At 40.0% G+C, this 24,016-nt stretch overlaps 1 protein-coding gene across 7 annotated transcripts in view; it reads right to left on the bottom strand.

Moving 5' to 3' along the window:
• The window catches only part of SEPTIN11 (septin 11), a 90,426-nt gene that overhangs the window by 29,439 nt on the left and 36,971 nt on the right, over positions 1 to 24,016 (bottom strand). For all 7 annotated transcript variants that reach the window (XM_039230955.1, XM_039230959.1, XM_039230962.1 and 4 more), the window contains exons 2-3: positions 15,287 to 15,401; positions 4,527 to 4,722 (exon numbers count right to left, since the gene is read on the bottom strand). In XM_039230955.1, the coding sequence (XP_039086886.1) occupies positions 4,527 to 4,722; positions 15,287 to 15,401 (311 nt within the window). The remainder of the gene's footprint in view (positions 1 to 4,526; positions 4,723 to 15,286; positions 15,402 to 24,016) is intronic.

Raw genomic sequence — 24,016 nt, 5'->3', positions numbered from 1 at the left:
ATCTCTGCTTGTAGCCCAGATCAGCCACCCACGTTTCACAGCCCCATCCATCGACCTGCTTACAAGGTTATCTGCATTGGCTCTTCTAAGTGTGTCCAGGGTGGGACTCTTCATCTTGCCCCCAAACCATCTCCCTGTTTTCCTTTGCTTGGCGAAGGGTACCTCCACCTGTAACACCCGGGGATCTCCTCTTCTACCTCCCCCACACAATCCAGCATGAAATTCCACCAATTTTACCTTCCAACTATTATGAACAAATTAAAGAAATGTATTTCAGAACTACTTACCAGAATCATGATTCCCTGTGTTTAAGTCAGCCAGTGGTTTTGTAATCCCCTTCACAATCCTTTAAACAAATTGCCTACCCCTCTTCTCCTACTCCTTTCTACTTCTTAGCTACAGTCAGTCATAAAGATAAGGAGGTTTAATGCCAATTTTGCTTTTTGCTTTTCCATTCTTATAGAAAGGATACCCATTTGTTTTTTGTTTGGCCAATTCCAACTTCTCTGGGTTGCAGCCATACAAAGCAGGGGAAAGTGAAGGAAGGCAAATCAAATCTAATCCTTACATTCCTCACTTACATTCCTCAATCCTTGGGGATGGCCCTTTTTACCCACAACTCATTTCTTTTCATATACCTCCAGCCACAGAATTCACAACAAAATATAAACGTTGACCCAAAACTGATGGGAGAAATATTTTATGCTATGTTTTCTATCCACCCAAGTTATCCACTGATCATTCTTCCAAAAGAACCAATGGCATTGTTCAGGGACGGACTCTCCATTTTATATACGGCCAGATACCTACCATGCATATATTTGTCTCTATCTTGCTGTTAGTTAGTTTTCCTTATCTCTCAACTCTCTCCATCAGAAAGCATGGTAAAAAAAGAAATTAAAGACCAAATGGTCCACACTTCACTACCATTTTATGACTCTGATATAAAGATTTGGTGAGTTTGAGGATTTTAATTATTCACGCTTTTCAGGGCTAATTATCATTATAGTTAGCGATATGCCATTGACATTCTTGCTCCCATCTTCCAAATGTGGGATAAATGAATTATTCTACTTCCAGTTCTATGACAAAAGTTGGTTTACCTTCTCCAGACCTCTTTCCTTCTTCACTGAAGAGTACAGACAGCAAAAACAAGGAAGCCCTTAAACCATGAAGAGTTAATCATGCTCCTAAACATAACAGGAAACCTTACCAGATCTCTCTTCCTGCCCCCTTCTAGCCAGCCCAGTCCCAGGCAGATACTCATGCAGGAATGCTAACATGACTGAAGTCCATATAAACAAGCTGGGACATTCTTGAAGTCCTGCATTCACGGCAGAAAAGCTTGCCTCGTCCCCAAAGCAGTAAAAATAATCATGGGTTTAGAGAAACGGTACATTGCTTCCCATATCGTTACATATCAATGCAAAAATGCATACTTTACTTCCAATTCTTTTATGGAAGCAGATTGTCTGAAAAAAGTTTTTTTTAAACAATAGTCACTTGGGTTTGGAGTCAACAGTGTCAACAATGCCTTCTGGGGCACAGAGTTCTAAATGCCATTTAAAGAGGTTATGCAACAGCTGTCAAGAAATTTCAGAAGAAAAAAAAAATTATTTGGTATCTAGGTTAGGTTAATATCACACTTCCTCTCTTCTGAATCTCCTTGGAAACTATTATTTGACCCAAATGAGTCAGATAATTTCTTAAAGGGACCTCCAGCTGCAAATATGATAATTGGTATTGTAGCAGCCACTTGCTATTCAGTGCTGGCCAGTGAAAATCCACCAGGCTGAAGGAAAATCCTCACATAGGGAACAGGCAATTCAGTGGCAGCACTGAGGCAATGACTCCGAGCCAGAAGAGCACATGGAATCTTAGTGGCAAGATGCTGGAAGACGGTTCTTATTCCTGTAGAAAGGGACCCTGAAAAGGTCCAGTTACTGCCTTCCAACTGGAGTGCACAAACATAACATTCTCTAACCCCAAAGAGAAATCTGTGTGGGTTGGAGAGATGGAAGTATGTCTTGCTCTGAGTACACTCTGACTGCCCGATGACCAGGAACCCCTGGCTCTCTCTCCGGCTCCCACAATGCACCTGTGCTCTTTTTCTTGTTGCCAAGGCTTTCCCTTCATCTATTTCACTTGGCATTACAATCAGCCTTCAGGCAGTAACCTCTCCATCATTCCTTGGCATTGAGATCATAAATGAAAAGCAACAGCCCAGCTGCAGGGTCTGAGCTTAGCTGTCCCCACCCCACACAATGTACAGATAGTTCACTTTGACCAGATGCAAAATAAAATCCTCCTCACTACATCTAACAATTGCTCCTGTTATTACAGACAATGTTTATTGAGGAGCATTTAAATTGCTCTATAGATAAAATGGAGCTCAGTGCTCAGCTAGAGAATGAATTAAATATTTCTTCCTAATTACTATGGTGCTCATATACATCAGGGATAGTTAAAATATCTCTTGGCAAATACACATTCTAGATAAAAAATAGTTCAAGTTCCTCTTTACAAAACACACACATATAATACACACTATTTTGAAGAAAAAAAAATTTTTAAAGAAAGAAAAAATCCCTGGTACTAACAAAATTTCTGAGCCCTAAGCAAACATAACTTATTGATGCGGTGCTTTATTCCCATAATGTTGTCACTGCACAAAAATGTATCTGGAAGCCTCCTTCTAGAATCATCTTTGAGCCTGGGAAAATTTTAACTTTCCCTAACTTCTTTTGATAATGAATACAGTTGCTTAAAATAGTCCTAAGACATTTGATGTTGAGAATGATGAACAGGATGGATCATCTCAAGAAGCATGAACAATATTTTGTGACTGAGGCTAAAACCTATGGGTTGAGCACCAGAAAGTTTTAAGATTAGCAGCTTCCCTCAAATAAAGGCATACAGCAACCCAGAGAGAAGAGCAAAACTTACTTGGCTTTATAAATTGAGTATGTGTTTTTCTGAAAATAAAAATAAAACCTTATTGTATTATAATTATATCTTCAAGTTTATGTGAACCAGTTTTAATGAATGAATACATAAGGTAGTAGCCTCTATCTACATACAAACTATTGGAATAAAATTCTTAGGAAATATTTTATTTCTTAAGCAGCTGAAACACATCTTTTCTTCCACATATATGGATTATTGTATATATTACTTTATAAGCTTAACAAGCCCCACTGGATAGAAAGGCAAAGTTTAATCCAGTTGACCTCAATTCCCCATTAGGCTTGACTGAATCCACAATCATTACTCAGATTTGATTTGGCAATTCTGCACCAGGAATGCTGCCCACCCCTTTAGCAGCCTACAGGAAGACCAGACACTTCACAGAAGACTCACAGTGCCTCACACCAAGCACTAACATCAATAGCAAGATCCTGTGCCAGCTGGAAATCAAGATTTTTTCCAACAGATCTTCCATAAAAATACTTTCTTCACTCAGGTTTTAGGAGCTGCTACCACTTTGACCAAAGACCTCAAAACACAGGCTGACCCCCCTATTATTACCATACCCCTCTTCCAGGCCTTGCTTTTCACAGTGTCCTTCCTTAGGCCTTGAGGCCTAAGGATAGGACTGTATACAGGATCACACTGGAAGAGACGTCAGATTTCATCTAGTGACATTCCCTTAAAGTGAGATAAATCCCCAAGGTCCCATAGCTTGTCAACGGCAAAATCCAGGCTCTCACCCAGGTCACTAAATCCTGAGCTGTGGCTTCTTTTGCAGAATCTCATCAGCTCTCAGTTTTCATTAAAAATCTGTAAGAATCTGGGGGTTCAGTCAAATATCCCAATGTGCCTCAGGGACTAGGAAAGTCTGGCAGCTGCTCATTCTAAAATCCCTGGACTCTTTAATGACTTCTTATTTTGCAGAGTTGCAAAATACAAACAAACAAAGCAAACACAACACATTGCGCACATCCTTGCAGCTAGTATTCTAGATGTGGTTTAGTTTCTACCATGTGGATGCAGTCATACAAGACCCGGAAGCAGGGAGTGAGCAACACCCAGCAGAGGCCTTGCAAGGGACAGTGAAGACAACGAACGTCGTCCTGTAACACTGTTCCGACTCTGGGACAGAACTGGCGGAGGTTCCAGATGCCTCCCCCCAGCATCACGGGGACCAAATTGTATAAGGTGACCAGTGGCAGGGGTTTCTGCTAACTGTTCTATTGGGTCATTGGGTGTTTCTCTAGATTGCTTTTGCTACTGGGAAAGGCCCCAAATCTAGTTCTGTGACCCTCCTGGAAAAATGCCATTAAGCTAGGATATCCCTCCTAAGAAATTTCTTTTTTCCTTACACTAGCTGGAATCCACTGTGCTATCTGATTCTGACCTCAGGGAAGAACATTCTAAAATTTCTCAGAGGAAAAGAATGTCTTATCTTGTAGACAACAGAAAACCAGCCCCATAATTAGTGAACGCTTTTAGCCTTTGAATTTACCCAGGACAGATCCTGCTATCTCCTGATCCATTTATATCCCCCACATAATTCCAAGCTGTACCTGTCATCTTTATTTATCTGGTCTCCAAATCCCACAGTGTCAACGATGGTTAGCTTCAGCCGTACATTGCTTTCCTGAAGCTCATAACTTCTGGCTTTTAACCGGACACCTGGTTCATTGTGAGTAGCTGGGTCACTTTCAAATTTGGTGTTGAATAAAGTGTCCATTAACGTGGATTTGCCAATGCCGGTCTCACCTACATGGCCACAAGGGAGACATCAAAGAATGTGCCTGTCAGTGCCTCTCAGACATCAGTTCAATTCATTAGGAATTTCTTATAATTATATTTGTAAAAAAGTTTTTAGAAGTCAGTAATCACCAGAAATCCCACTATGAAAAGATAGTTCTTTACCTGTGTGATCCATCAAATATCTCCCTAGAAAAGCCTTAATGAATTCCAGAAGCCATTTAGCATAAAAGATCTTGTACTTACAGATCAAGATGCTCTTCTGAACCTCTGGATAGAGAAAAAGAACCTGTGGGCTTGTCTGTGGTCAGTTTGTACATTACAAAGACATAAATCTCTTTGTATCTCTTCCACTCCTAAGTGTTGAAGTATGAAGTTATATTACTTTAAAAAATACTGTATTGCTTATTTCTGATATTAGGTTAAAAAGACTGATCTCATTTATATTATCTGATGTCATCAAATTATCTAATACCATCTAATGTTGAAAAGAATTGCATTTTTCAAAACAACACTCTTGACAATTATAGCAATAATAACAAATCCAGCCAAAGTTACTGAGGGCTTACTTTGTGCCAGGCCCTGTAGCAGGAGCTTCCAATGCATTATTGCATTTAAATACTATTACTGCCCTCCATGAAATACGTACTATTGTTTCCTTCATTTTACAGATGGGGCAGTAAGCCCTAGCTAAGGTAAAGGAAGTTGTCTAAAGTCACATGGCTATATGGCAGAGCCAGGGTTCAACCCCAAATTTGTGCAGTTTTAACACCTACACTCAACCAACTCAGCATTCTAACTTTATTATTATAGAAAAACCAACAGCCTGATATTTTCCAATTATAGTTAAGCATCTGTGTGAATCCCCCCTATTATTTCCATTTTTCTCTTTCTATTCAACTAGAATCCAGATGGGAAACACTTATTACATAGTTTTCCCAGTTTCAGGGGGATATCTGTGACAATGAGACTATATGCAGTTGAATATAGTCCAACAACGGCCTTGTTAATTCACATTGATAATTAAATCAGTAAGTGTTTCCTGCAGCTCTAACGCGTGCAAAGAAGAGTGGCTGGGGCCAGTACCACTACTCGAATCAAAATGATGAGACCCAAATGTGGAGGGAGCAATGAAGAACGTGACCTAGGCCTCCAAAATCACGCCAAGCAAAATTCTTTTTTTTTAAATCTTTATTTTTGAGAGAGAGAGTAAGAGAGTGAGTGGGGGAGGGGCAGAGAGGAAAGGAGACAGGATCCGAAGCGGAGTCTGTGCGGACAGCAGAAAGCTCGATGTGGGGCTCAGAGTCCCAAACCACGAGATTATGACCTGAGCCAAAGTCAGATGCTTACCTGACTGAGCCACCCTGGCAAAATTCTCTCTTCATCACAATTATTATGTTGAGTCAAAAACAGCTGGCAATAAGAAAGCACCTACCTTGTCATTGGTGGTAGTGGTGATTGTGTGTGATCGTGGAAAGAGGGAGGTAGAAATCAGGAACCATTATCCATAAGAATGCCTTTGTTTTCCAAATCTGGAAAATTTCCCAATTATACTTCCCATTCAATTTAAACATACCCATATGCTGCAGCTCTTTCAACAAATCCAAATCCCATGATGTTCTTCTCTAAAGGATTACTATAAAGACTTTGAAGATGGTGACAATTCTATGGGAAAAGGAAGAGTTCTGGGATTTGTAGTCTTAAAGCAACAGTCCCACTGTAATGACAAATCCACTTCTTAATGAGAAGTTCTGTAATAATACTCATGGCTTTCAAACACAATGAAAAAGTGAAGATGGAGTCTTTTTAGATTTGAGTTTTCTCTTAGAAGCTTTATGTTTTACCACTCTAAATAACCATTCACTTACAGGATAAAAACTGTTGAAGTACATCTGCCTTACTCTTTAACCTTTCCCAATGGGCCCTTATACATCTAAGATCAAAGAATGTCCTCCTCCTTCATCAGGCTTCATTTAGCCAGTACTTTTTCCAGTGCCTACTTTGTGCAGAGCTCTGTGCCAAGTTCATGACAATGAACTTGTTTGATACAATGTTCTCCCATTTCTTAGAATCTTACCTGGAACATGACTGAATAGCAGTCAGACTCTAGATTATCATTACAGAATGATATTCTAAATGTCTGCCATAACTACATTCTTCTTATGAGCAAGACCATACCTTGTGATCTCACTAGTAACCACAGGTAGCTGGACCAGGACTAGGCACCTAGAGCAGCCTGATCATTATGCTCTAAGAAAGTGCTTCATACTGGACAGTGACTTGTCCATCCAATTAGAACTTCTGTCTTCTGGGGTTTGAATGAGAGATACACAATCCACACAGAAAGCCACAACATGGCAAAAAAAAGAAACCTTGAGGCAGAAAAGGCTGTAAGTAAATAGAAGATGTGTTGTTGATAGACAACTAGCTGGGCATACAGAAGAGAGCAGATAGATACAGTAGAGTTTAGTATCCAAAATTCATTCCTCAATGATATTTGAGTACTATGTGACAAGCATAGATGCTAAGAAAGAAACAGGGAATACAACTGACATTGACCAAACTTCTATAATATCCTGAATGTCCTATCAGATCTCCATGAAGTCTGGTAACAGTTAAAGACTGTTTCCTGTCTTCCTTACTTTCCTGAATATTCTTATAAAAAAGAATTTATTATAAATTTTATTCTTCAATAAAACTTATCTAAGGGCACCTGTCTGACTCCGGCTCAGGACATGATCTCACAGCTCATGAGTTCCAGCCCCACATCCGGCTCTGTGCTGACAGCTTGGGGCCTGGAGCCTGCTGCAGATTCTGTGTCTCCCTTTCTCTGCCCCTCTCCTGCTCACACTCTGTCTCTCTCAAAAGTAAATAAACATTAAAAAAAAATTTTTTTAAAAAGTTATCTAAACTAGTTTCTGCTCCCTAATGTGATAGAGCTCAATACACTCAGATCCACGTTTCACGGCTTAACAAAATAACTTTGAGTAAAACAAAGTTACTGTGTGATGGATACAGAAACAAACAGAGCTCTCACTCTTAGATACTTAGAATCTGGTAGGCAAGTTGATACTGAAGGCCCTGGAGTCATTTTAAGTACCTGCTTCATGTGTAACTTTCTCAAGTAGAGCCAACTTCCTTCCAGGATTTACCCCATTTTCAGAACTTGGACAAAGGAACAAGAACAAAACTATCTTATAAAGTCTCTCTAGAAGTTTAAAGTTTCTGTCAGTACAAAGTGACCCATTTAATTTTCATTGCTTTCCCCAAGAACAGCAATCAAGACTTCAATTTACATGGTAAGGATTCTCACTTACTTAGGACTGGAATTACCATACCATTTTACTAGGTTGAGAATTAGTTAAGCACGTGTGAATCAGGAACATTGTGCTTTTTCTTTCTTTCTTTTTCTTAAAGACAAGGTAATTTTAATTATCATGTACATTAAGGTGGAAATTATGAACAATTAGCATTCCAGGCACTACTTATAGCACAGGGTTAATCAATGGGTTGGAAAAACCACGGTTCCTCTAAATTTCAGAGTGCTTTGCTTTCCATTTCTATGCTTCGAGCTTTTAAGGGCAGTAATTAGACGCAACTACTCTAGCAGCAGTGTGATTCACCAAAAGCAGTTGAGAAGGAAATGACAGATTTTGGAATAAAAGGAAGTATAGAACTAGGGGAGTTTTTGAGTGCATTAGCTTGTGGGGCCTCTCTCTATCCTCGGAAAGTAGGGCATCCTCTATAATTCTGAGATACCCAAAAGAGCAAAAAGGCTTCATTCTAATTGAGTCACTGAAAGCCTACTGGGTAAAGGCTTGGATTCAAACCCGACAACCATAACAATATTTTGAGAAAATAAATGACTAACACCAATTTTGAAGCATTTCAGAACTCCCTAGCAGAGTATCTGGCACAGAACAGGCATTTATTAAAAGTTAATTGAGGGGGGAAATGATCATAGTGATAATTTATACTGGGATTTGCCATTTTGGTAGATTTTTTTCAGAGTTTGTTGCATATTCTTTTATAAATACATCTGCCTAAACATTCGGTTGTTGCAGCAGAGGCTTGCTCTTAAAGTGCTATCTGTGGCTTCTGTTTTTCTTGCTCTTGCCAATGCTGGTGAACATGACACCCACATCACAGTGGGAAGACGTGCTACCTTCCATTCTATTCTCAGGCTTCTTTAAACCACAAGCCCTAAGCTGGACACTGAGAGAGACAGAGAGAGAGAGAGAGAGAGAGAGAGAGAGAGAGAGAGAGACACCCAGAAGGATTGTATTATTAATTAGAAGGTAATTGTAGATTGATCAAAGAGTTGATTGATGATTCAGCATTTTTACCAATTGCCACATCTGGCAACATGTATAATTATCCAAGTAATTGTGCATGAAGGTCTGCCTGCCTTCTCTAAATATTCCAGATTTTATTCTTGGATCGGGCCAGATAATCAGAGAGCTATGTACCTAAGCTGTGTTGTTTTCACTCCTTTGATGAAACGCTTTGGCTAATACCACCAGCCTGCATGAGGGACTTGAAAGAACAGCATAGGACACTTGGCACTGCTTGAATTAACTACACGGATCCAGGGAATACTCAGGAACATAGACCTAGCTGTGGTTACACTCACCAGATCTCTGCTGAAAATCCATGGGGAGATTTTTCTAGGTGAAACCATTTCATCTGGAGCAACTACTTAGTTTTTACTTTACAGACACTATAAATCTGTCACTGTTGAACTTGTAACTTGTGTTTGGCACATAATATGTGCTCAGTGAGTATCTTTTGGATGAATGGATTCACTCCATGCTCTGACCACTGGCTGAGAGACAAATGTATCCCTGAAAGAATTAACTGAAACAGATTAACTTGAGTTCTGACTCTATCCTTGGCTTCATTATATTTTCTGCGATTAATTTTATCTTTATTCATTTATTCATTATTTCACCCTATAAACCATTTCATATCCTTTCCTAGCAAAGCAAAATGGGATAAAAAATGTACACCTAAAACAAAAGTAACATTGTGTCAACTATACCCAAATAAAAAATGTTTAATAAAAACCCTTGAGAAAAAAAATTGAGGTGTATAATTCCACAGTTTATGCTGATACTAGTCTTGGCTAAAATGATCTTGAACTTGTGGGTTTTCCATTCCTCTTCTATCATCCTCTCAAAACAACTATGGTTGGATTATGAGAAAGATTTTTATTTTCAAGACATATTAATTTACTTTGACCTACTACTGAACCGGTTGCTCTTCAAAAGCATCGATATTATAGTATTTTATCCATCTTTGTATATACACAAAGAACATACTTATGGATTGATGTTGAAGATTCTCATAGATCAAATGCCATTTTTGAAAATGAATAAGATATGCAAATTTAAAATTGTGAAGAAAGGCTGAATAATTTGATTCTCTGGAGAAATACAGCATGGATAAGAAAGAAAAGGCTTTATTTAAATGCAAGTGCAGCATTGGGGGTGATTTCATGTGTTGTAAGCAAGATGCAGGGCAGGGACAGAGACTATGAACTCCTGGGTGTTCTGTGGCCCAATTTAGCATCAAGAATTTTCCTCTCTGCTAATTGGGATACTACCCTCCTCTTTATTACATTTCTTTCTGGGACTCAACAGAGTGGGTTCTAATACCAGACATTTAATTCATTCCCTCTAAAACTATACTACACTCACAACAAGATTAATTTCTACCCCACTTTGTTTCCTCTCTTTGCAACGTAAAAGCTCTTGCCATGAAATAAAATTAGATTCTAAGACCTTTTTGATAAACATGATCAGTTTCCTTTCTGGGATTGCAATTCTTTTTTTAAAAATTCTCAATCCCCTCCCATATTTATCACGTGAAAATAATGCTATAAATATCACATATGTGCATGTGTTAAAATACATAGGGCAGCTGGGTGGCTCAGTTGGTTAAGTAGTTAAACCTCCTACTCCTGATTTCAGCTCAGCTCACAGTTCATGGGTTTGAGCCCCGAGCTCATAGTAGGGCTATAAGGGATTCTGTCTCCCTCTCTCTCTCTGCCTCTCCCCCATCACATACTCTTTCTCTCTCTCTCTCAATAAATAACTTTAAAAAAAAGGGACATTAGGTGACCAGGTGAAAATAAAGTACCATGGATACACTTAAATTAAATGACACCTACTCCTCTAAGTGGCTGTCAAAATATTTTGATCAACTAGATACTTTTTCAAAGACTCTTATTTTAAAAATGGACGGACCACTAATTGGCAGTGAGAATTGTTTTCACGTGCAGATATTTTGCTGTAAAATATTTGTGGCAAAGGGATTTGATGTGTTCTACCCTCTGTGGATAAGTATGCTTAATGCTTAATCCTGACACTCCAGTGTCCCAAACAGCTAATGCTGGCTCCAGCCAAATGGCTCCTAAGAGGCATGGAAGAGAACCTGGATAGCTAGGTACACTGGCATGGACTAACAGCCAGGGTTTACTGTGGAGTGGGGGGGGAAAAAAAAAAAAGAAGGTGGTAAAGAATATGAACAGCATGATCTATTTGTATAAAACCAAAAACTAAAAGTACTTATGTAATTGTGAGAGAGCTGTTTACATCTGTCCATGGCCAACCTCCTTTCTGATCATGTCTTCTCTCTCCCAGGGAACCTCTTGTACTTTGCGGTGGACTAACTCCTGATCCCACCCTGAGTGGGATATGATTCAGGCCTGGTCAATCAGAGACCTCCTGTGACTGTTCAGCGAGACTTGTCAGAACAGCTAGTTCTTTCCTCTGGGGTTGCTAAGCCGGCCAAGACTGCTGGAAGCCATACTATCCCCATGAAGACAAAGCCTGAACATGAAGCCAAGAAGAAGCAAGCAGGACCTAGAACCAGAGACACAGTGTTGAAAACACTCTGCGGATCCCTCGAGCCAGCTGTTGTTAATTACATGATTCAATAGATTACCGTTTTAGCGTGTTTTGGAGTTGCAGAGGACTCTTAACTGAGTTTAAACTAGATTTCTGGAATGCTCTGTGGAAATTTTCCTAATACAAAAACAAGCAAAGAGAAATGCAACACTGCTGGCTTTGAAGATGGAGTAAAGGGCCCACAAGCCAAGGGTTCAGGTAGCCTCTAGAAGCTGGCAATGGTAAGAAAATGTATGATCATCCAGAGGGTCTGGAAAAAATACACCCCTAGGGATGCCTTAATTCTAGTCTGGTGAGATACATGTGGGACTTCCAGAGAATGGTAAGATAATAAACTGGTGTAATTTTAAGCCACCAAAAATAATTTTTAAGTATAGGAAATTTCTAGAAGGATTCCACAATGCTACCTCTACAGAATGGAAGTGAGGATAGGAGGGGAAAGGGGCTGAGGGAGATCTTTTAATTTTTTAAAGAACAAATATATATTATTTTAGTTAGGTTAAAAACTAATTTTAAAAATGTTTAAGAATGAGGGATGCCTGGGTTGCTCAGTCGGTTAAGCACCCGACTTCAGCTCAGGTCATGATCTTGTGGTCGGTCCGTGGGTTGCTGACAGCATGGAACTTGCTTCAGATTCTGTGTCTCCCTCTCTTTCTGCCCCTCCCCCACACACTCACTCACACACGCTCTTTCCCTCAAAAATAAATAAAGATTAAAAGGAATTTTTTTTAAATGTTTAAGAATGAGCCCAGGGCTGCCTGGATGGCTCAGTTGGTTGAACATCTGCCTCTTGATCTCTGCTTAGCTTAGGTCACCATCTCACAGTTGTGAGATGGAGGCCCAAGTCAGGCTGGACACGAAGCCTGCTTGGGATCCTCTCTCCCCCTTTACCCAACCCCTAATTGCACTGTCTCTCTCCCTCTCTCCAAGAAAGAAAGAAAAGGAAGGAAGGAAGGAGGGGGGGGGAGAGAGAGACAGAGAGAGAGAAAGAAAGAACGAAAGAAAGAAAGAACGAACGAACACAAAAAGAATAAGCTCAGAGTAAGGATCTAAGAACCATAGGCATGGTCACCCACCCAGGAGAGTCAGAACAGCAGCTGCTTTACAGATCCATCAGAGAAGCAAGGATGTGCCTGTGATGAATTCCAACCAGCATCCTAATTGTGCTATTTAGCATACAGGGTCAGCCAATGAGCCAATACACCCCACTGCACACCACACTGGGTCAGGACAGGTCCTTGCAACAAGGCTTTACCCTACTTGCAGGGGCTGGGACAGAACTTTCACATGTATTCTTGAAGCTGATTTTGGAGACAAGGTGGAGGGAAACGGGGAACAGAAGCCAGAATAGTAATTGGCCTACAATTTAGCACACTTTTCAATAGAAAAATCAACAAATTGCCAACAAATTGCTACGCTAATGAAGAATTGCCCTGCTCTGCAATGAGCATTTATCCTAAAAGAAAAGACAACTCATTTATGCCACTCTGTAGAACTAGCTGCCATTCAGGAGCTTCCCTGCTGAATTTTAAACAGCTTCATGTAGGGAAAAGGGGAATGCATGAGAGCTGGCTGCTTTGGTCATGTTTTTCTCCAGTTATTCTCTTATCCAGCACTTAAGACAGAAGGCCAGAGTGCAGGCTCATCTAGTGTGCAATCAGTTGTGGCTCTCTACAAATGAACACCCAGTACAGGGGCTACATTTAATGTGTTCAAGCAGTTCTTTTTTTTCTAAGTTTATTTATTTGGGAGAGAGAGAGAAATCACATGCATGCACAAGGGGGATGGCGGGGGCCGGGGGGTAGAGAGATAAGGAGTGAGATAATCCAAGCAGGCTCCATGCTGTCAACACAAAGTAGATCAGGGCTCGATCTCATAAACTGTGAGATCATGATCTGAGCAGAGATCAAGAGTCAGACCCTTAACCAACTGAGCCAGCGAGGTGGCCCCAAGAAGTTTCAGAAAAAGAAAATATCTGCCCCTTCTCCCAACAACCAAGAAATCTAAAAAATAGTGGTTCTTATGTTCAATGCATACCTTTTCTAAATTCACTTCATTTTACTTGGACAAGAGAAATAAGTCTGGTGCCTTCTGACAAGTTTAGGGGAAGGATGGTCCACTGGGCTACATATGTAATTTCTTCCTATCCATCTCAGAGTGAGGTCTCAGTAGTACACACCCGGAAGACAATGGCAACAAAACAATGCAGTCCAAACCACTTTACTGCTGTGTAGCCTGGCCATTCATCGGGAGTGACACTGAAGGAAAGGCCATTATCTGTTCCAGGGACATTTCTGCTTCAAACCAACAGATTTATATTTCTATTTTCCTCTTTTTTCCCACCTTCATTTCTAACTTTCCTTCTCTTACTTTAAAAAGGATATTTCTAAGAGAGGAGAAAAATACCAAGGCCAGAGGCCTAGGCTAATGTACAATATTTATAGGTTATATATCATACTGAGGAGGTGGGGCACCTTGGTGGCTCAGTTGGTTAAGCGTCTGACTCTTGATTTTGGCTCAGGTCATGATCTCACAATGGTTGTGAAACCAAGCCCCACACTGACCTCAGGTCAGGCTCCATACTGGGCATGGAGCTTGCTTAAGATTCTCTTTCTCCCTCTCAGTCTGCCCCTCCCCCAGTGCCACACACTCTCTCAAAACAAAAAAAAAAAAAAAAAGAAATTAAAACAACAATAACAACGTATTGAGGAAGCAGATAAATCAGGTCTCTTGAGTTTTTCTTTTTCCATTTAACTACCAGTAATAAACTAAGATCAATTTGGATTCCAATTTAAAGACAAAAGTTTAGGGGTACCTGGGTGGCTCAGTCAGTTAAGCGCTCGACTTTGGCTCAGGTCATGATCTCGCATTTGCAAGTTTGAGCCCTATGTCAGGCTCTGTGCTGAACGCTCAGAGCCTGGAGCCTGTTTCAGATTCTGGGTCTCCCTCTCTCTCTCTCTCTGCCCCTCCCCTGCTTGCACTCTGTCTCTGTCTTTCAAAAAAATAAATAAACATTTAAAAAATTTAAAAAAAGAATTTGTTAACAACAAAAGTTTAACTTGACAATTTAGGCAGAAAATTTATTTCAAATATAAAATAGAATTTTAAATTCTTTTGCTCTAAAAACAAAAAAATTAAACATTATGTTTATTAAGGTACTTATAAGTAATTTCAGATTTTACTGATGTTAGGTAGTATATCTTTAAAAAGACTTCAATGGTGGTAACTATTACAGTGTAGTCAGAGACCCTAGAAATAAACTCTAAAAATGCTTCTGAATGACCTTACAATGTGTGTACATATCAGATCCTTCTTTCAACTTCCTATAGTCAAGTTATGATCTAAATCATCCCCCCCACTAAAAAAATAAGTTAAAATACATATTTTAATAATAATATTGAATGACCACTTGATGGTGTGACACAAATAAAAATAACAATTTGAGTAACATCACATAGCTTACAAAACATTTACCAAATACAAGTCTCAATCTCTGTAACTGTGTGACATATATAGAGTGGGTATTATTGTCCTACTTTACTGATTGAAAAAAAGAGTAAAAATATCCTTCCCCTCTTTCCCTGAAATGTGCCACTCTGACAGTCACCTTCCAACACCTAGGGTCAGACTCCTTGCTCAGCAGTAAGAGATGAGTCACTTACCAACACACAGGATGTTGAAACAGAATCCTTGAGAAGTAGACTTGTTGACCAGCTGGTCAGGGAGACTGTCAAATCCAACATGGCCAGAAAGGGACAAGTTTCGAAGCTCTTCATTCTAGAATTTCAGAGGGGAAATATTTGAGAATTCTTCAAGTATGCCACCTGGGTATCCCATGTTGTGGACCGTACCCTTTCCCTTCCTCTCTTCTTGACAGGCATGGAAGAAGGAGATTCCCTCTGTACCCACACCCTCCTTGGCTCCAACACAGCTGATGGGACCAAAAACTACAAAGCCATGCTCTTCCCACAAAAATCACACTGACTCCCAAAGCAGATTCTATTCCAAGGCATCTCACTTCCTATTCAAAGTATACTGGTCCAAGGAAATAGGAGCTTCCAAAGACAGTTACTTCAGATATGCCTTAAGTGACATAAAAAACAATCATGTTGATGGCTTCAAGAATTCAAGAAAAACTTTCAATTTACTTTCAACCCAGAGTGAAAAATAAGAAACACTCTTCAAGATACAGGAAGGAATTTTGAGACCCTCAGAGTGGAGGATACATACTTGTTACAATTACAAAAATTCTGTAACCACTATAAATGCAACATACTTGAAACTATTCAGCACTTGATCCTGTCTCCACCATCTGCTGTACAGATGTTTGGGGCATCTCTGCTTTCCCCTTCACAGCACCTAGCACAGGCTCTGTACTCACTGGGCCTCCTCAGAATTTACTGAAGAAGTCTGGGATAAGGTAGTTATCATACATTTAAAAAGCCAGGTGATTTATGTTGTTTTATAATGTGCTGACTGCCTCCATGACTTTGAATGCATTTCATATGTGTTGCAGGTAATCTGTGAAAACTTTCTTTCCAGGAAAACAGAGGTCAGCTATGGTCCTTCAATTACAACATCATGGTTATGGTTTGGGATTCCAGAAACTAGATACTGAAAGCCTCCTTGAAAACAAGACTCCTGGTATTCTGGCTCTGTTACCAACAATCTTTATATTCAAAATACTAGGGCACCTGGCTTGCTCAGTCAGTAGAGCATACTACTCTTGATCTTGGGGTCATGAGTTCAAGTCCCCCATGTTAGGTGTGGAGATCATTTAAATAAATATAGACAGACAGATAGATAAATTCAAAATACTGAAGTTTGAGAAAATGACCCTCAAAATTCTATTTTTTTAATAAAAAAGAAAAAGCTTTGCGCAAGACCATTTAATCAGTATTTTTAAAAAGATTGGTTTTCATTATTCTTCTGTTTGTTACACAATGATGAGAGTGATTTCTTTTAATAATCAAGGACTGTGACTCCATTTTCACATCACTATGGTCACTATATAGGCAGGGAAATGTGACTCTCTAAATATAGCGATTTTAACGGAATGTTTTAGGAACATTATAATGCCTAGGGTCCTTGCCACTCTAAAATTCTAATCTGTTAAATAAAACTAAAAACCAGCAGACTGCCTGAATACCATGATGGCAGCTGCAGGTTTGAGGTCAATGGGACAGAGAACAGATGCCTGGTCTATGAATAGTGTCCTTGAAACCTGCCAACAGTGAATATGAGACTCGAGTGTAGGCACTTCTCCTTGAACAGGATGGCATGGTTGACAGCTCTCGAGCAGCTTTGGTAGCGGGCACCCCTGTGCAGCAGGCCCGGGCGCTGGCCAGGCCTCCCAGTACTACTACAGAGTCCCAATTCTACCACCTGCGCCTTCCTCTTCAACACCTCAAAGGTTCAGACATCAGGTATTTTTAGGGTGTTTACCACATCCGCCAAGACTTGGGGGAAGAGGATTTGAAATGAGTCTGGGTTATATTTAGAGCTCTTTCCACCACAGCTGCACAGTGACTGTCGTGCACCAGGCCTGGGAGACACCATCACACCAGCCTTCATTTTAGTTGCATCACTGACCTGAGCAGTCAGTGAAGAATGGCCTAAAAAGAGGCAAAGCAAGGAAGAACCATCATCCCACACTCCCTCCCTTCCCCACCACAACAATTCTTTTCATTTCCGGTGGGGGTGGGGGTGAGGAAAGAGTGGTTTATTACTGTGGATTTCGTATTGTTGGGTTTTTAGATTCAGATAGTTATCCACCCATGAGCCAATCCTGGGAAAGAATCAGAGTTAGTAATTATAGCTCTCATCCCAGAACCCAATGCACAGCATCTCATATTCTCACCATTTCCAAAACACAAGAAACCACCCACACACCCACTGAGTATTTTTATACCCACTGAAAACCACATACAAAATGAAGGGTTATAAAACAGTTTGGTCTTAAAATTTTTTTTAACTTAAACGTATTTCTTCAGAGTCTGTCTTCTAACTTGGTAATATGAAATAAGTAAATACTATATTGTCATTTTAAAATTCCATAATTTGAGCTTAATTCTCTGCCCAGTATTAAAGGATTCTGAGGGCTACTGCCCATCAGTATGTGACTGGGAAAAGGCAAGTAGGAAGCTCCTCCAGTGGTTCACGAGCCAGCTTAAAAACTGGAAGGTGGTGTAGGAAAAGCAAAGAGGCTCTAAGTACCACACAGCAGCTGAATTGAATTCCTGCACTCCAGCATTTTAGTTACCCTGTTTACTGCTTCTTGCCTTAGCTGTCTCTCCCCAAAAAGTATGGGATCTCTTTTGAGTCTATGGATGTTTTCTTAGGGAATTTCATATACATTAAAACCTTGATTTGTAAGCATAATTCATTCTGGAAACATGCGTGTAATCGAAAGCACTTGTACATCAAGTAAATTTCAGGAACCATTGGCTCAGTTGTGATTATGTGACATTTGGCATCACGTATAACTCGCATTACAAGACATGACTTGTTTATCAAGTTAAAGTTTATTAGAAGTGTTTGCTCATCTTGTGGAACACTTGCAGAAAAAGTTACTTGCAATCCAAGGTTTTACTGTATTTTCATATCCTTACCACTGCCACACATCTGGAAAGGACTCTCAGCATTTCCTCTCTAATACTGACTGAACTTTTTGCCTGAGTTCCAGTTCTAACTTTCTGGGATTGTTCTCTTGGGTTGTCCCACCTGTACCTCAAACTGATGTTCATGAAACTGTTATTTCTCTATCCCAAACCCATCCCTACTCCAGAGTTCTCTATTTCTGTTAATGGCACTGACCTATGCTTGAGACCCTCCTCCCCCTTGCATAAATTCCAAAGAGTTACCAAGACCACATCCTCCTCTTTATTCCTACCTACTCAACCGCCTTCCAACTGGTCTCCTTGCCTCCACCCCACTCCCTCTAGTCTTTCCTTTTTGTAGCTGCAAAAGGATCTAGGAATGCAAAGACCCACAATCCAAACTCCTTGGCCTGACACTTCAGGGCCTCCATGGGCTAACCCCCAATCCCTTACCTAATCTCCCACTTTTCCCCACCTAGCACCTTCCACTGCAGCTAACCTGAATTACTTACTGTTCCTCAGACAACACCGTGTTTCTCCTCAACAGAGTTTATTCACACCATTTCCTCTACCTGGAAGGACCTTATAGCCAATGTTTACATATCCAAGCCTTCCAGATACTGCTGAAATTTGATCTCCAGCATTATCCTTATTATTAAATCTCAGAATTTCAGTCAATATTCTCTCATAGCCAAGACAGGAAAATAATGATTAAATAAAGATAGGTCAGGCTATTTGGTATTCCATGATCATCATAACAGCTAATATTTACTGACCACTTCCAATGTTCCAGAAAAGCCTTAATAATGAGTGAACTGGTTAATTTAATAACTCTATAAGGTAGTAACTATTACCCAACCTCAACTTCCAATGAGAAAACAGAGGCACAGAAATTTAGTAACTTGCTCAAGGTCACTCAGATAGTAAGTTGAGGAGCTGAAATCTGAGCCCAGAGTCAGGTTCTAGAATCCAGAGACCTTGCACTTAGTCACCTGCATCACAGGATGATCTGCTAAATTCTCAGGTAGCCCCAGACAATACAATGGTTTCGGCTGCTATCAAAATCTGTTACGTTACAGTAGAAAAAATAAGTCTCTAAAATTATAATTCTTTCGCAACCAGGAGAGATGGAAGTTGAGAATGAGAATTGGCAAAATAGCTCTAAATATATTTTCACTGGTCCTGGCAATGCCAAGACCAGACTGATTTATGCAGCCATGGCACATGAAGCCCATAATATAAGGCTTAGTTCTGACCATTCTTTAAATGAAAGTGCCAACATGGAGCCACTAAGTAAGTAACTATAAGACCTTAATTGACTTAGTCCTCCATTTGCTAATCTATCCATGGAGGGTTTGTGCTTACATGATTTCTTTGCCCACTCCATTTTGAAATGAGTTGTGACTGAATTCTATGGTATAAAGTAATTTAATAGCCTCATTTTTCTCTTTTTAGGTCATTTCCACATGAACACAATTACGTATTTGTTCACTCAAAAATACTCACTGCTCAGGGGCACCTGGGTGGCTTAGTTGGTTAAGCATCTGACTTACTCAGTTCACGATCTCACAGTTCGGGAGTTTGGGCCCCGCATCAGGATCAGAGTCTGTAGCCTGCTTTGGATTCTGTGTCTCCCCCTCTCCCCGCCCTTCCCCTGCTCTCTTTCTCCCTCAAAAATAAATTAACATTAAAAAAAATACTGCTCAAAGCACTAAGAGAGCAGATATTATTTTTGATATTGACTGATAAAACATTCTTCCTGCCCTTAAGAGGTTTACCATGTAGCAGGATATAATTTAATGTGATACTACTAAGGATAAAAGTGATACAGACCATGACTTTATGGTTGATATACGGGGAGAAGTAGCTTTTGGCCAGGAAATTTCAAAACACCTTTTGGAGGCCAGAGCTCCCCAATTCTACAAGGGGAACAGAAGTCCAGATTGCAGACACCTTCTAGATAAATGCTGTCTTTGCCCAAAGGGTCACTTTACTACAAATATATACATACTCTGAAGTTTATAACTGACAAGTTTTTTCAAAGATGGCTGACTTCATTATTGAAATAATTATAAAATAAATGATCTAAGAATGTGTGCCAACACCTACATTCTGAGTGCTACTTTAAAATAAGTTCCACAGCTCCAAATCTTGCTTAACCAGGAGCAGGATAGCAAAGGGCCTGGAGTCAGCCAACCATGGATTTGAATGCCAGCTTTGCTTCCTACTTTTTTCTCAGTCTGATGGAGCACTTGGCAGGGGGGTTGGGAGTGAAGGAGTCGGCAAGTATGAGAGTGCCTAGCACTTAACAGGTCCTCAGGAAACCTGGGTTTCCTTTCCCTAAATGGGGTGGGAGAAATAGAGGGCTGTGAGTTTAAAATCAGAAGTGAATGAGCTCAGCTAGCACTGTTGGGCCCGCCAGGAGAAGATGCTGATCAGCAAAACCCTCAGACTCACCAAGAAAGAAAGATCACAAAAGGAAGAACAGAAAGAACAAATAGGAAGTGAAGGAGAGAAAGAGGATTCTAGCAGGAAGGAAATTCACCCTAAATAGGAAAGTCATTTACAAAGCTGGGGGAAAGCCACAGAATCACATTCCTGTTTGGAGGCATCAACATCTTCCACAGCTGGAAACCATTCTGGATTCCAACCGCCTCACTCTTCCCTGTATTTTAATCCAGCCCAGAGCCTCCTGAGATGAACAAACTGGATGTGCCCAGATGGGTTCTATTCACAATATTCAAAGTGAAAGAATATCCCCTTTCTTTACATTTAAAACTGAAGACTTCAGTGGGTGTGGTTAGGTAATCTATGGCTGCAGATCCTTATCAGCCAACAGAAACAAGAGAGCCTGTTAACCAAGGTGACATGTTTTAATGTACAATCCAAACAATTAGACTTAAGTTTTACTTTTAAAAATAGATATTAGAATTTAAGTTCAGAAAGATTTCACCTCTTTAAAATTATACGTATTTTAAAAAATTTAAGCAATAACTTTTATGCATTTAGAAAGCTGAAGACTTTGTTGACAAGAAGTGGAAATTACATTCTTCTTAAAGTCTCATTTTATAGATAATAAATTATACTGATCCAATTCAAACCCCGAGCTTATGTTTCCTCATCTGTAAATGAGGAGGTTTAACCAAAAAGCCTTTAAGTAAAGTCTTTGGTTCTAATGCTAATTCTATGGGTTAAAAAAAACTTTTTTGTTAATGTTTATTATTTTTGAGAGAGACAGAGTGTAAGAGGGGGAGGGACAGAGAGAATTTGAAGCAGGCTCCAGGCTCTGAGCTGTCAGAACAGAGTCTGATGCAGAGCTCAAACTCACGATCCAGGAGTCCATTACCTGATCATTACCAAAGTCTGAGACTTAACCTACTGAGCCACACAGGCGCCCCCTATGATTTCTTGAGTCTGAAAGTCACAGACACATAAATCCAATAGAAATCTGTGTGTATACCTCTGATTTCCAGCTTAAAAATGCAAAAATGTGAAGTTAACTATGAGTTAGGTTTTTTTTAAATGTTATAAATCCACTCTTTACAACTGCCCTGCTTAGAAACACTTTTTCCCTTCAGCTGTAACTGCTGACTTCCACAAGTTTTTGAAAAGTGGATTTGTGGCCTCAAAACAAAACAAAAAATAACTCTTCTGTGTAAGTTAATCATCTGTGCTCAAGAAAAAAAGTAAATCTTTATTCATGCTTTTATTCCTTTAACAAATATTTACTGCATGCCACCATGTGCTAGACGTGCAAAATGCTAAAGAGGTGACAGTGAGGAAACAAAGCGTCCTTAACTCATGAACCATATAGTCTAGTGGGGCACATCGAGATTAATCAAGTAGTCACTAATACATAATCATCAACTATCCAAAGTACAGGATGTGGTGCAACCTTATAACTCATGCAATTAGCTAGTCATTCTTGCAGTGAATCCACCTGCCTGGAGTATGTAAAAACAGTGTTAGCCTGCAGCACTGTCAGATATTCATTTAGTAGATAGCCCCTATGTACAGCTGATGTGCAAGTTTCATGTATTCAGATGAAAAGAGAGTCTATTTGACCAGTACTGCCTGATGGGTGGAGGTAGAAGTCATTAAGATTCAAGTCTTAACAAAGCAAATGTCCAATTTTAAGTAAAGCTGAGATGGAATCAGGGGACATACTCCCTTTGCTCTCTGTCTTATCCCCATGAAGATGATGCCCACTAGGAGAAAAGAGGAGGTGCATGTCCCTTCTTCATCTTAGGTAGTGCCTTGTTAAGAAGTCCTGTTTCAATGGTATGGATACCACCCAGATGAAGACGGGCAGAGAAGAAAATGCTAGGCCTTACATGAAACCCTTGACCAAACACCATCCAGCGTTTGGAGAAATCCTGACCTCACAAACTTCCCAGGAAGTAAGTTATACCCAAGTGCCTGATCGATCACTTTCACAAATACACATTCTTATCGAAACTACATGTTAGAGAATATTGAACTGGTTTCACATTCTCTTTTAAAGAAAAGCAAAGTTGGTGGGAAGATGGGAAACGCCCTTAGTTCCCATGCAAAGGGGAAAACACTGGAATGTAAAGTATCTCAAACCACAACTATGAAGTCTGCAGAGGGATGTTTTTAAGGCCAGGCATTGCTGGGGTAATTTCCATAATGTAAAACGTCTAAAGCATCTCATTACCAGTGAGGATCGCGTTCTTTAAGAATGACTTGGAAAACATTCACTATGCTGCTTGTCATCTATACCATGAAATCCCAAGGTTGGAGCCAAGAAAACCCCCAAGGAAACTGTATCACACAAGCAGTAGAATAGAGCTTGCCAGGAAGAAGGAACACTCAGGAGGAAAACCATAAGAGGCAAAAACTCCAGTGCAGCCCAGTTGGAAGCAGGAACTAAGGAGCATCCCCAGGGGCCGGCTCCCAACTCTGAAAGCTAGGTAGATCAGCTCTAACCAGCAAACCCAAGGAGCCACTCTTGACAACACCACCAAATAACCAGAAAAGATTTTGATAAGTATTGAGTAACTGTCCCAATTCAAATGTCCTTTCTAAGTTAAGTCTCTCCGAAAAACTCCCAGAAGAGTTTTCTACTTCAAATTTTTCTTTGCCAGATCCTTGCAAAAATAATGTGGTGTAGGGGTTTTCTTTGGGAATGACAGGACTACAGGGAAATTTTACTTTCTAATTGTGATGTTTCTGTAATATTTGAATTATTACAAATACCTCACACCTTTTAAATGGAAAAGAAATAAAAGATCTTAAACATCAGGAAATGCTAAAAGCAATAACAAATAAATCATAAAAATCTTTCTAAAGGAAGTAAGCCTGCAATTTTTTTTTTACAAATAGTTTATTGTCAAATTGGTTTCCATATAACACCCAGTGTTCATCCCCACAAGTGCCCTCCTCCATACCCATCTCCCCCCTCCCCCCCACATCCATCAGTCCTCAGTTTGTTTCTCAGCATTCAAGAGTCTCTCATGGTTTGCCTCTCTCCCTTTCCCCCACCATTTCCCCCCTTCTTCTCCCCCATGGTCCTCAGTGAAGTTCCTCCTAATCCTCCTATACGTGCAAACATACGATATTTGTCCTTCTCTGCCTGACTTGTTTCGCTCAGCATAACCCCCTCAAGGTCCATCCATGTTGCTGCACATGGCCAGATTTCATTGCTTCTCATTGCCATGTAGTATTCTATGGTATAGATAAACCACATCTTCTTGATCCATTCGTCCGTTGATGGACACTTAGGCTCTTTCCATGTTTTAGCTATTGTGGAGAGTGCTGCTATGAGCATTG

This window comes from Hyaena hyaena, unplaced genomic scaffold, assembly GCF_003009895.1.
Source record: "Hyaena hyaena isolate Hyena2069 unplaced genomic scaffold, ASM300989v1 scaffold_54, whole genome shotgun sequence".
Taxonomy (NCBI): Eukaryota; Metazoa; Chordata; class Mammalia; order Carnivora; family Hyaenidae; genus Hyaena; species Hyaena hyaena.
Note: the sequence above shows the minus strand (reverse complement) of the source record. Positions and strands in the feature narration are given on the sequence as shown.